Consider the following 14,260-nt stretch of genomic DNA (forward strand, 5'->3'; position numbering starts at 1 on the left):
AGCTTTTATTTATTGTGAAGTGTGTTTATTCACCACGATACAGCGTTCATACCTAAAATTTTACAGTCCCAACGTAAAGTAAAATATTGTCCGATCGACTGCATGTATCTTGAGGCACTAATGTATCTTGTTTGATTGATTTGGCTTTTTGTAACAGGGTTGAACATCATCTTCTTTACTGACACTTAAAAAAAGAAGAGTAAAAGTTACTTTGGCTCCCTCAGTCCTTTTAAACTACATTTTTGTCTTACTCAATAAATTGGGAATTATTGGTTGCCATTTTTTTTCAAGATTTAGTTCCAGTACATACCAATTAATTGGAAGTATTTCACTTGCTCCCATTGCACACCCATGCACAAAAACACTAACTAGGTCACATTGCAGTGTAACTCTGGGCTAAACTGGTCCGTGCGTTTGCATGTGTTCGTGTGTACTGTACACCCACGAGAGTTGCATTTTGTCCTCTAATGTTCCCCACTGCATCCCCGTGGCTCCTGAGAGAGCAGAGTCATTAGGCGGGGCCTCAAAGTCACTTAGCCCAAACTCAATTAGCCGACCACGAGTCAGAGATGTTTACACTCATGTGTACGTCTCCAGTGAGGATCCTTGCTGCACTGTAGCGGCCATAGTGACATCAGTGAAGTGAGGTAGTAGACTTTCCAAGTGTCAAACAAAAGCGGAATATTTGTTTCAATTAAAGGATGTGATCCTTATGACCAAACATAGTGGCCCTTTGTCGTTGAAAATCCTTGAAAAGCTCATGTAGGGACAAAACAAGGACACAGTGGGGTGGGATTGGCGCACACATACACACACACACGCGCACATACACACTATGCAAGTTAAAGTTTGACAATTCTGTCTTATATGATAACTGTGAATGCTTTCATCAAAGATCAAGAATTATATACTGTACATATTTCTACAACACATTTCATGTCATGCCGAATCAGACTATTTTGCCTCCGATAATAAAGGCGGTACATGGCGTCAGATTTTAATGATCATATTGAGGATTTGGCATCAAAAGCACCTTTTTAATAGCTTTTTTATTGTTTTCTTGGATTGGACTCCACAAGAGTACCTAACGTTGCAACCAGTGACTGCTCTGTATAACTGGCTTGGTTCCCAATGTTACCTAATAAACATTTATTGCTTGAACAAAAGCACAGTAAATCGTTTTCGGGCTGCTGCAGATGAGCTGATCATTTGAATCAGGTGCGTTGGCAGAGGAGAAAGGCCCTTCAGGTTTGAATGAACCCTCCACAAAAAACGATTTTGTTATGAGGGTGAAGCCACAGGATCTTCAGCCAACTCTTCATCTGAAGGTCGTTAATCAAAACTGTTGTGAGGCCGGCGTATTCTTCCACTTTACAATAATCTCTCTCTCTCTCTTTCTCTCTCTGTCGTTGAATTTTGCTTATCTAAAGGGAATTGCTCGGAGTATCACAAATTAGAATGAATTGTGTTTTTGCTCATTGGTATTCAGGTAGAGCGGGTGTATGAAATGAATAGTGTGCTGCGTGGGAGCACTTTGGCGCACGTGTGCTACTCGAGCTGTAGTAGTCTGAATGTAAAGCTCATTCCAATTGTGACTGAGAGAGAAAAATAGGTGGGGGTCGACAACGTGTGCACATCTACAGCTGGACGAGAGGCTGCGTGGGCCCCCCACCATCCCGCGCTGGCGAGCTTGGATCCGTCAACTCGACTCCCCCCCCCCAAAAAAATGTCATGATGTGCTTTATGCCTCTCTTTGCTTTTCGTGCAAACTTCAGCTTGGTGTGACTTAATCGCCGGGAAGATGTCCACGCAGCACCTGAGCTCCTCGCCGCCCAACCACAGTCACCCCCCGGCAGCGACCGCCACCACCGACCGGCCGGACGCCTCGGAGGGGCGCATCCGCCTGCTACTTTTCGCTTTGTGCGTAACGATCGCCGCCGCCACCTTCGTCGGCGGCGTGTACTCGCTGCTGTCCCTGCTGCGGATGAGAAAGAAGACCTCTCTGTGTCTCATCGTGGCTTCCATGTCCGTGGACGACCTGCTCAGCGTGGTGCCGCTCTCCCTCTTCATTCTCCTACAGTGGGAGCGCGACGGAGGCTCGGCCAGCTTGTGCACCCTAGCCGGGCTCTTGTACATCTTCCAAGGAGTTTCGAGTAACATGAAAGCCTGTCTGATCGCCGGCTACACTTTTTACGTGACCAAGAGGTTCGGGCTACTGCGCTCCGTCCGCCGGCCCCTGCGAGTGATGTGGGCCATCGCCGGCGTGTGGGCGGTCAGCCTCGTCGTCAGCGTGTTGCCTTTGTGCGGCTGGGGCAGCTTCGCGCAGGCTCCCCTCGGTTGCTTCCCGGAGAGTGAAAGCTTCTACACGTTGCTGCTCTTCCTTTTGTATTCGCTGTGCTTCTGCGGCTTGCTTTTCTTCTTCTTGCCGCTCACCTACCAGCTCCTGTGCTCAGGAGAGCGGCAGAGGAGCGTGCAGTGTGCGGCTTATATGGGCGACGTCCGCTCCATCTCTCTGGACAGCCTGGACAAAAGTTTCGGAACCTACAACGAATTGAGCCCGAGTTCGTGCGGGACCACGTGCGAGCTCAAGGAAGGGAAGGAGGCTGTCGGGGGCTGCCCCGGGGTCGTCCGCCGGCAAAAGTCGCCGACTGCTGGGGACCCGCCGGTGGTGTTTGCCCAAAAGCGCTTCTCCATGGTCCTTGCGGTTGTCAGGGTTACTTTATGGATGCCAATGATGATGAGTAACAACACACACGCGCAACATATTTCAACATGAAATTCTGAATGCAGATTTCTATTGTAAATGATCATTTTGCTTTAGCAAACAAATGTCAATTGCTGGTACAGTGGTGCGTTGAGATACTGGTTTAATTCGTTCGATTAAAAAAAACATTAAGATGAGATATTAAACTACATGTTTTTAGTCGTTATCACAAGCTCAACTGTGACTTTAATGACGGAAAGCCTTGTAGAAAATGAATGGATTTTTAATACCAATTTGCGGCTTTACTGTTTACAGAGTATGCTAGACTAGTTTGTTGATGTTACTTGCATCTATTTAGCAAATTCAAGCGAATGTTCATTTGTGGAGATTTTCAAAACGACTGCATTTTCTATTGCAGTATTCAGTGGTACAAAGCAAACGGTTTCTCCCGCAGCCACAATGCTGGCACAGAGGGTCGCTGCCCGATTTGTCCCTGATGCAAGCAGGCCCTAATATCAAAACGTGAAATTGGGGGGGGGGGGGGGGGGGGGGTAAATACTTCCTTTGCACCCGCTGTCATAGTTAAGTGGAAATCAGTTATGCAGTAAAACAAGGATGAATGCATAGTTAAATATGTGCTTGCAATAATCATTACAATAGTAAGACGGTTGAAAAGTGCCGTATTATACGTCTAGAAAATGTCTACTCTAGTTGCAGCGCTAAAAAAATATTTTCCTGAAATCATATAAATATAAGATAAAATACTCAGTTTGACGACATATGATGCATTCTCCTAAAATATGCACCTCCTCCACCCCCTACCCCTAAAAAAAGGTACAAGTCAAGTACAGTGGTTACCAAATGATTTGGTCGTGACCTTTTTGCTTATGAATCTGTGTCCGCCCATTTGTGTATTAACGTGGTCCTGCAATATTAACTGAAGAAAATGTAGGACAGACCAAGGAAGAACATGTTCTTCTTAGCACACAGTATATCAATGAGTCCCTTTTGGACTTGACAAGACAGCACTTTTATTCTTAAGTATTCCTTCAGGAAGGCCATTAATATTCAAATTGGTGAGTTCAGGGATTTTGTGCATGAGGATAATTCTTTCTAGCAACAGCTGAATAAATGTGCCGTGTGTCTTGATTTAGTCCATTTAAAGCTCAAGGTCTGCAACAGTCAGTAACAGTACAAAGCATTCAAACAAGTCGATTGGACCCTTCCATTGAAATAAGAGAAACACACAAATGTCACCAATAAATAAATGAATAAAATGGATGAGCGGAATTTGCCAATGAATAATGAAATACTTCAATTGGTAATGACCCCCCCAAAAAACTTTTTGGGAGAGTTATCTGAGCTCTATATTTACGGATCGAAAATGGGGCTGCTGTGCTATAACCAGCATAGGTTATCGTGAATCTGTATAGGATGCAATAAGAGGTCCACAGCTAAAAACAGAATGGCTGCAAGCGAAAGAAGACAGTTCTGAAGAGTCCTCACCTAAATCCTATTAAAGTCAGAATCTGAAACTGAAATATTCAAAACGTATACAGCAAAACGTTTGCTCACAAGGAGTGGAGAGAATACCTGTCAACGGGTGAACGAGTCCCATTGAGTTTTGCAGGGGAATTGTTTTATTGTAGAAGGTTGTGCAACAAAATATGAAGGTTACCATCATTTTTACCCAGGCCAGTTTCCTTAGTTTTTATATACAGTAGAAAATAGAGCGATTAATTGGCTGACCGATTAAACTGGCCGATTATGGTCCTTCAAACATAATTGTTCGAATAGTCGCTTTTGATGGCTATTCACAAAATAATCAATAATCGGCCAAAAGGTTGATATTTGCCTATTGTTAATCAATTAAAACATTACGTATGTAGCCCCGATAAACAACATGAGTGATTCCCCTCACGTTCCTCTGCATCTTTTATTCACAGACTCTGATGCTGGTGCGCCACGCCGCCAATGCACGCAGCTCGTCCCTAGAGACGCTCGGCTTCTTTCTCACGTTGCTCGCGCCTGCCGTCACGCCGCTATTCGTACTGTCCAAGCGCTGGATCCATTTGCCCTGCGGCTGCTTCATTAACTGCAACCGTGAGCCCACACCGGAACCCTCAGGTAGCCAGTGATCAGATCATACCGGTACTGACTGATGATCCAAACGAAACAAGCATAAATAGACTTAGTAGGCCTAGATATCGTTTTTCATAACATTGGAGGGGTTTGTTCTAGTTGCTGTGATGCAGAACAAATAAGTGGAATAAGCGCCATTTATTCTCCCATAAAAAAAAATACAAAGTAGTTAAAGTGCTACTACTAGTGAGCTGAAAGCATCATATGTCACAGTTTTCACCACAACCCACAGAGCCTGCATAGCAGACATGGCATCGGTAAGCTGAATGTAAAGTGTGAAGAATTTTACGCTGTTGTATGTAGAAGAGGGGCAGGAATTCCTAACATGAAACTAACAAACAATAAATGTAGCAAATGGATAATCAAATCACGTTCAAAATATAATTCCCAGAAGTTGTGCTTTCGCCTGCTTTGGTATTAGCTTTCCTGGCTCTAATTCACAGGTGTCAAAGTCAAGGAGCGGGGGCCAGATCTGGCCTGCCACATTATTTTATGTGGCCCGCGAAAGCAATATGGGCTGCGATATAATTCAAGGACGCAACAATTTAAAAATGTAACGATTCGGTTTGTCAAACCAAAACCATTATCTGATTCAAATCATTTTTTGTCACACTCCTAAATTGCATACTAATGTAGCTCTAGGTGAGACTACAACAGAAAATCAAATCTTTTATTCACAGCAATGAAAAGAAGACTGGAGTTCAACCTTTCCCTCCAGAAAAGCTGTGGAGTGTTCAAGCTGTCCCACGCCGCCATGTCTCACGGCACCGCGCCGGCCGAGAAGCGGGCCTACCACAGCCTCTTCAATAGCGAGTTCCCAAACAGCCGGCTGGATGCGCCGGAGACTGGTGGGCTCTGCCGCTTGGGCCCAAATTCCAGTGCAACACTGCCCGTGGACGGCTCCTTTCATTCAGACCTCTTGTTAGAGGACGTCGGCAGCGGCGGAGAGGCACCGGCTGATTGTCCTTCGCCGTCCCGCGAGAACCACGGAGGTGAGGAGGGCTTCCACGGCATTCCCTCCTTACCTCTTAATCACCAGGAGAAGGAACGTGATTTCACAGACACCTCGTCTGTGTTCGAGGACTCGGAGAGGAGGCTGTCGCATGAAGAGGGCCGCAAAATTGAGCTAACAGACTGGGAGTGGTGCAGGAGCAAATCCGAGCGAACGCAAAGACAGGTACGCCACTCTCCACGCGCACAATTTGTAATTCTGACACCGAACCACTTCGTGAAGCAATTTGTAGCTGTCGTTTTGCAGTTTATGCTCGGTGAGAATTGATTTTCCCCCCCGTCACTCAATTCTCCACAGCTTTTGTATGCTAGCCAAATAATTGCCGCATTAGCACGTTGTGTACACTTTTGACGATAAAGACCATTGACTAGGAGCGATTAGAAACCCGGGACTGTAAAATGGTTGGCATTTAATCTCCCCTCATTTGTTTACATTTGCTCCAAAGGGAAATGAGCCAGTTTTATGTCTGTGCACATTTGCTCGGTTGTGATAAGTTACAGGTAGAAGAGGCTTTCACACTTTTATGGATTCTCTACTTCTGATGACAGTGAGTCTGATGGACTCTATTAATCTCTGAGCTCATCTGCCCCTACACACCTGCCCGGCACCTCAGGTCTGCGGACCAGACATTATTAGAAGTACCAAAAACTACTCAGAGGGGATTGAGCCTTTTCCGTTGCTGGTCCCTCTCTATGGAATGGCCTCCCACTGAACATTCGGCAAACCCCCTCGCGGCCCATCTTTAAAACTCGTCTCAAAACTCATTTGCATTCTTTGGCATTTGACTCAGCATGACCCAGACTTGATCTCAGTTTTACTGTTTGGTGCTTTTTATCGTCTTTGTTATTGATTGATTGTTTTATTGTTGTACATATTAAAGTGCTCTATGAATACAGTTTAGCTGAGTTGAGTTGAGACTCAAATGGACAAGCTATCCAAGTTACTTTATTCATTCCACAGGCAACAAATTTAAAGTAACGCTCAACTCGTGCAATGTATCTATTCACTTGATACAGTTTTGATACAATGGCATCAAATATGGATACTTTCTGAATGGGTGTCTCAAATCACCTCAAGTTCAGCCAGGTCAATACGGAGAAGCCATTCTTCCCTTCACCAAGACATGTACCCGTTCTGATAAAACTGCTGCTTTGTCTACATCCACGCTAATCGGAATCAACATGCAAGATAAAAATTGTTTTCTCAGCTGTACAGCTGCTTAGCAAGGTCTGTTTGTCGTCTTTGTTTTGGGTGTGGTTTATTTTCGAGTTATACCTCGAACTGTCTCATTGATACATCTAGATCTGGTCTGTACCTCAAATGGATCGAGGACCAGTTGGGCAATCAAGCGAGATGCTGTCAGTTGTCCTTGAGGCTGAGAATGTCAGCCTGTCAGCCATAAAGAAATAATCCTTGCATGCAGCTCCACTGAGTTGAGCTCACAGTTGGGCTCAGATCTATTTATTGACTTCTTAGGGAGGCACGTTTGTGTACTCATGTCTACATTACGGGTAATTGGATTTATCAGATAGATAGAGGCTAACATATTTTGGAAATTGTGTTTGCTCGGTACAAGGGCATTGTGAAGGGAATCTACAACTGAACTTAGCATGATAACCATTTTAGTTTTTTCTTTTTTTTTTTGCTCTATTTCCCAACCCCTTTGAAATGAGATTAAAGAGTTAAAATGAGGGAGTGTAAATGTGAAATACCCGCAAAATATTATGCATTAAAGTCATACACACACACACATTCACACACAATGTATCTCTGCTCCACTTAAAAGTCGGAAAGCATTATGGCTCGAAAATCACCAAAGGGTGACAAATTCACAGAGTGTGCAGCCACAGTTTGGTTTTGGCTCACTTACATTTTGCATCAAGTTTAAGTCAAAGACGATCACTGCCGCCTTGTGTACATGCGACTGGTGCGCCCTGGTTTTTCCACTCTATTCCTGCGTATGCTTGTGTAGGTCTCTTGCACTGATTTGTGTCAGTAGATGTCCACAAACATTTCAGACCGCCCTTGTTTTTACTATGTAATATTACATTTTTTCCTATAGTGACCTGCTTTCCAATAGATGTGCCATGCCCATGTTATCGGCAGGTGCATTTTCCACTGGAATTAACGCCGCCCCTCAAATAGATATTTCCTTTTTAGGTGGTGTATGTTCGTAGCTGTGCAGGGGTCTCCGGTTTACGACAGTGGCAAGGTTACGGCCGATGCGTGATGTTCGATTATGTGGTCCTGTGACACGAGACGGCACAGTCAGTTACCGGCGTACTTTGTCTTTTTTTGCATTTGACCCGAGCCGATCATGTGATTTTCATGTGATCAGCTGAAAAAGATCGGATTTGTGAATTTGCCACATTTCTAAAGTCAAGAATAACATTTTTATTTGATTTGAACTATGACAGACTTACAGCCATATCAAAAGTTATCATGTTGGGATACTTTTATTTGAAAATAAATAAATAAAATTAATAAGACAATTTGGATGCACTCTTTTTTTTCTTCGTAACGCATTGCAAAGATAAGGTAGGACTTGTTTTGTGCCTGTCGGTGCCATAAATCCTCATTGACAGGGACCAGCTACGTCCATTTGGGTAGCTAGCTAAGAGGATGCAATATTTTTAAACCAACGTCGGATATTGATATTGCATCATTATGCATGCTACAGTATGGAATGTACCATTATTTGTGAAAAAAATAATTCAAATATGCCTTATATAGATTACTATTTCAAGTCATTTTAAACATGTATTTGGCAAAAATATAAAGGACCTTGCCTTTTCGATGCCTGGCGCTCTCAGATGAGTAAATAAACACCGCCATCAACGATATGAAGAAGTAAGGTCAGACTGAAAAATGGGATAATGACAGTACCTCCCCTTCATGCACCCCCATGGTGAATGAAACGCAGCCTATTAATCCAAGCACGCAAGCTGCCGAGACTCAACAAAGCTTTATATCAACAAAAAAAGGTTTGTGATTTATGGTGAGCCTGGCTGTGTTTTGCTGCTCATTTGCAGGCTAGATGTTATTATCCATTGTCAAAGCTGCATACTGTCAGCCCTGTGGCCTCCAGCCTCCGCAGAGAGAGGCGGAATTAGAGTTTAAAGACATCTTTAGCCTCACGGTGACTTCAGACTCCGTTGCCGAGCGCGTTTGCTTTGTTGCTCCCCGGGAGGCTTTATTGCGGGTTCAGATGGAGCAAAACTGGAATGCTTTCAGCCTTCTGGGAGCACATCCATTCATGTAAATAGATACTGTTATGTGGTTACAGGGTGCGCAATGAAACATAAGTTTGTATTGAATGTGGCGAGACGGGGCAAAACCAAAATCGATACGCTGCAAACATCGCAGAAAATGCTGTCATTGATCGAGGCAGACTCGAGAATGAGTCTCACAGGTAACAACGTAGGTATAGTGTACCCGGCGGAGTCATTTAACACACAGAAAGGCTTATCTTTCAAGACTTTCAACATTGTCAAAGTAGTATTCCACTGAAATGTACATTTTGAGAATTTGATATTTGGAAGGAAAAACGAGTAGTAAGTCCACCGGTGTGGTTGCAGTTCAGCTTCAGATCAGGTTGTCTCACACATGCTATGTAAAAAAAGAAAAAGCCAGGGATTTCTGGACATTCATCTGCATTGTGAAGAGGAAAACAATGAAAATAATGATGTAGTTCTCTCATCTATGCTTTCTTTTGAGATGAGGTGAGGCAGACAGCATTCTGCCTCACAAGGGTGGACTGACCAGTATTCAAAACACAAGCAATGGCCCCAAAACATCTAAACACAACGTGATTAATAAAGTTTGTTTTGATTTAAAGCCAATGTTCTTTTCCCCTGAATGTTTTATGAGCAGTTCCTGGAGGGAAAAAAATATATCCTTAACACACCCCACACCACAGGATAATCACTCAGAGATAATCGGACCTTAGCTGATTTTTGAGCGCAAGGGAGGGAAAATGCTTACATTTTGCTTGCTGGTCCATATGAAAGAAGCCTGCTTTTGCTTGACTCAAAGTATTAGAACTCACTATATTAAGAGCTGAAAAGCTTTTGAAGAATTACTTGTTCTATGTGTTTACTCTGGGGGTAGTTTGCAGGTAGTTTGGTGGACTATCATACCGAGAGGTGTTTATTTGGGTTGCTAACTAATGTGTCTGCTGACTTCATACACTTGGCTCCATCAGATGACACTGCCCTGACTTACATTCATTTATTAGAGACGCAGGATAACCTTCATCCAAGGCTGCACCCTTAAACATAATCACTCAACATTTGATTTCAGGCGGAACCCGCCTAAATAGATTTATGCTACCACAACACACTCCCTTCCATCTGTGTGCTCATCACGCCGATGGCTTCTAAGGATTATTTGATTTAGTTGACAATGTGTCCTCGGCATTCGAGTCTGCCTCACCCTTTCCCCTCCGTTTCCCCGCTCGTTCACACGGATACGGAGACACTGACAAGGTAATGGAGCCAGGCGTTGACATCCTCTTTTGTCTCTAATGTGCTCCATCTCCACAATCATTACAGCAGAGGCTACTAATGTAAATAATGTAGAGGCCTTAATGACATCCGCCACTGTCTCCTTTGCAAACAGAGTAGCCACAGCTCAATTGTTTCGTGTGGCAGAAAGGAGCCACTGCCTGCGCTGCAATTAAGCAATTACATTATTAGAGTGGAAACAAAGATGATGGAGAGCACGACTGTCATCCTGGTTGGGCTATTAAGGGCAAATCAGTACAGAAACTTCACTAACGGAACATCGCCGTTGGAGCATATAATATGGTTAAAATTATAGCATTTTCACACACATCACTTCAGTTTTTATCGCAAATATCTTGGTCCTAACAGTTCATCAATTTTTATCGATTGAGTTCATTTGTTTGTACAATCACTTTTATACACTTTCCTGAATGAAATCATTTTCGATGGACTCTTCTTTCAATGCAGAGGTCAACAACTGGTCTGTCCATCCCGCTGTGCGCCTTCCAGGGAACTGTGTCCCTGCAGGCCCCCACTGGGAAGACCCTCTCTCTGTCCACCTACGAGGTCAGCAGCGATGGACTGAGAATCTCCCCGCAAAATTCCAAGAGGGTATGCACAACTCTCTTGTTTTATTATAGATTACGATTCAATAAATGATTTATTTATTCACATCACATTTTGTTGAATTTCAGTGATTTTTGTGTCACTGATAAGGTAGTTGTTCACTCACTAGAATGTTTGACAATTTTAACAGGACTGCTTTGAAAGCAATATGTTTTTGCTTGACCTCGGGATCGTTTTTCATTGACTGCTTTAATTATTACTGTCGTTTGTGTTGTGCACACGAACTGCATCATCACATTAAATAAGACACATGTATATGCACTTTGCACATTTTAACCAACTTGGATTTACTTCTTCACTGATTTAATTATATGAGGAGATTCTTGAAACCAATGTACTGTATATACTTACCAAAGGGAAATCGGAAAATTATTCTACATATACTGTACATACAACTATTAAAAACAAAGAAGACTGGTTTAAAGGATAATAACTGGTCCTTATGTCTCTCACGCTCACAGCAACTACATTATTTTATTTGTGATTCCAAAAAGTGCAGATACCCCTTTAAAAAAACACAAAAAAAACCGACCTTGCAGCATTTGTCATAAAAGATGTATGAATGGGTGGACCAACCAATGCCCACTGGCAGATGATGTAGCTCACCCTTGACCTAGAAAGGACATGCATATAAAATAGCTGGATGGACGCTTATGTAGCTATGCTAATCTCCTCCTGGCCTACAGGTGGAGGTGTACCGCTCCAAATCGGTGGGCCATGAGCCCAGTGCTGATGACAAAGCGTCAGGTGGCCAGAAAGACGATGTGAACCTCACTGGCGTCAGTATGGGACTAGACATCGGAATGGACATTGGAACTGCAATCGGGGACACCAACGTTAAGATCCACCTAGAGGTCCTGGAAATTTGCGATAATGAGGAGGCCATGGACAGCGTCTCCATCGTGTCCAACATCAGCCAGTCGTCCACCCACGCCCGCTCGCCATCATTGCGCTACTCACGCAGGGAAAACCGCTTTGTGTCCTATGACTTGGGCGAGACGGCCTCTTACTCCCTGCTCATCCCCACCACCGGTAACGCCGAGGCTGAGGCCATGAGCATCACGATACCCGACACGGTGGAGGCCCATCGGCAAAACAGTCTGAGACAGACGCAAGCAAGCACGGGATATCAAGAAGAAATACAACTGCTCAACGAGGCCTACAGAAAACAGGCTGGAGATACGGACTAGAACAACCTCTGCCATAGCCAGCTGTTGACAAGCATGACTTGTATTTATTTAATTTAACTGTCCATACATTTGTTTGTTGGTTGCCAGTTCCATTACAGATTACATGGAGGGCCATTGGTAGTGCAGTGGTTCCCACAGCTGACCTTCATTTTCATATTCAATTCCCAGTCAATGGCACATTCACAATACTGTACCCCGTTTTTAGAAAGAGACACAAAAAAATTGCATCGTTAAAATCTTTCATTTATTCATGAGCCCTTTTTACAGACACTGGTGAAGCAGCATATTGGGTGCAATCAGCTCAGAAAAATATTACTTTAAAAACAAACAGTCAAGCAGTAAAATAAATGTAGCCAGATAGGATGGATTCCAGCCGCCCCACTTACCTGAACAGGAAAGGCAGTGCCAGAAGTCGACGGTTTACACCAGAGTTCTGTTCCAACACAACATGTCATAAATGGAGAGCCCCCAGTAAAAATAAAAGGCCTTTAGGTGTGTAGTTGATCACATAACTTGTTTTTGTCTTCTACTTGATTCCTTTTCACTGCCCAGTGCCCATTTGCAACCGTCTCTTCATTAACTTTTACTCAACTATCAGGCAAAATTGACACATCAAAATAGGAACCGTATATTTGCCTGTTATGGGTGACTAGGCAAGAGTGTAGTCTTCATTTTAAAATAGTCTGCTCTCGAGCTTAGATGCAGTATTTAAAATTAACAGAGGTAACCAATGAATGGACGGTGCTATTTTGATTCGGGCGTTGAACAACACCATTGAAAGCACAATGACTGATCATCACCTACCTCTCAAAATTCTTATTTTCTGGTCCAGAATTTAGGTTTCGTGGGGAATACTTCCATGTCCTGTCCCACCTCCTCCAGGTGCACGGCCAGACCAGCCGGTGAGACATAATCCCGCCAACATGTCCTTGGTGTGCCCCAAGGCCTGTTCTAAACTTGACATGCCCGAACAGACATTCTCAGTGAGGCATCCGGAAATCATCCATAATAGATGCTCCAGACACCTGAACTGGTTCTTATTTCATTCATAAAATCAGAGTTTAAGAGCATAGCTGAGAGCGGGGACATAAAGTGACGGGTAATTTGACAGCCCCATCAATTCATTTGTAAATTTTATGCCCCTTTTGCCATCTTTGTCCCCAATCCATCCAACGCTCATCCTGCTCAGGGTCATAGATGAGCCGGAGTCTCCCTGCTGACTGTGGGCAAAAGGCAGACTACACACAGTTCTGCTCATAGGTTTCTCACAATGTATGGACTCTTACAGGATGCCAGTGCAGTTACACAGCGTATGTGTGTGTGCGTGTGTGTGTGTTTTTTTTTTTTTTTTTACTGTGCACAAGAATGTACGGAACCCCCAATCACCAGAACAATTTGGGCCCGACTTCCCATCCAATCAGTGAGCCAAAACGGGGTGCGCATGCATACATTCATAAATCCATAACTAGGATTCCAGAAGACATTTTGTGCATTTTAACATCAATTTTTGAATGCTTACTGTATATTGCTGGCGAGCATCCATCAGAACCAAATATGTCTTCATTTTCCAAAATAATGATGTGAAATTACGTGTGTGTGTGTGTGTGTGTGTGTTTGTGTGTGCGCGCGCACGCGTGTGTGTGAGTGTGAAATTGTGGCATTCCAGACCAATTTGAAAATACCTGTTTATGTGATGTTTTTGATAGTGTGGAGTTGCTCTTGGATACATCATCTTTAATGCAAGCCATTTGCAGGCTTCAAAATGGCACCTTATCGACTGCAATGTGTTACTTCCCCCTAAAGTCACATGTTGTTTGTTGTTTGATCGTGTGGACCTGATATGGACTGTTTTCAGCGCTTTTTGGCCACGACATTCGTCAAAGGAGCAGTATCTGTGCTTGGTGGTTGCGCCTTCTCGGCAGCACGCCTGTACCAGCACAGATTTTGATTGGGACGAATGTCGGCGCCATTGACTGTCGGTGCTGGACAGACCTGGGGCGCTTGTGTTTTTTGCGCCAGTAATGGGCAGCATTTTTCACAACCCCGATTTGTTCAGTGGCTATGTCAGCGCTGTTGGACA

At 43.8% G+C, this 14,260-nt stretch overlaps 1 protein-coding gene across 1 annotated transcript; it reads left to right on the forward strand.

Annotated features, from left to right (window-relative positions):
• The first annotated feature begins 1,709 nt into the window (after nt 1–1,709).
• On the forward strand, nt 1,710–13,626 carry LOC127608500 (probable G-protein coupled receptor 149). Its single transcript, XM_052077612.1, has 5 exons — nt 1,710–2,736; nt 4,650–4,831; nt 5,527–6,023; nt 10,832–10,975; nt 11,677–13,626. The coding sequence occupies exons 1-5, from the start codon at nt 1,802–1,804 to the stop codon at nt 12,178–12,180; spliced, it is 2,262 nt and encodes a 753-aa protein (XP_051933572.1). The 5' UTR covers nt 1,710–1,801; the 3' UTR covers nt 12,181–13,626.
• Nucleotides 13,627–14,260: the final 634 nt, after the last annotated feature.

Source organism: Hippocampus zosterae, chromosome 10 (assembly GCF_025434085.1).
Source record: "Hippocampus zosterae strain Florida chromosome 10, ASM2543408v3, whole genome shotgun sequence".
Taxonomy (NCBI): Eukaryota; Metazoa; Chordata; class Actinopteri; order Syngnathiformes; family Syngnathidae; genus Hippocampus; species Hippocampus zosterae.

What these genes read in the sequence shown, in the direction of transcription:
- LOC127608500 (XM_052077612.1), top strand. Translation starts at nt 1,802, where the DNA reads ATGTCCACGCAGCACCTGAGCTCCTCGCCGCCCAACCACAGTCACCCC. An exon ending in ACTTTATGGATGCCAATGAT is followed by an intron (nt 2,737 to 4,649) that starts GATGAGTAACAA and finishes CTTTTATTCACA; the next exon opens with GACTCTGATGCTGGTGCGCC. An exon ending in CCGAGCGAACGCAAAGACAG is followed by an intron (nt 6,024 to 10,831) that starts GTACGCCACTCT and finishes CTTTCAATGCAG; the next exon opens with AGGTCAACAACTGGTCTGTC.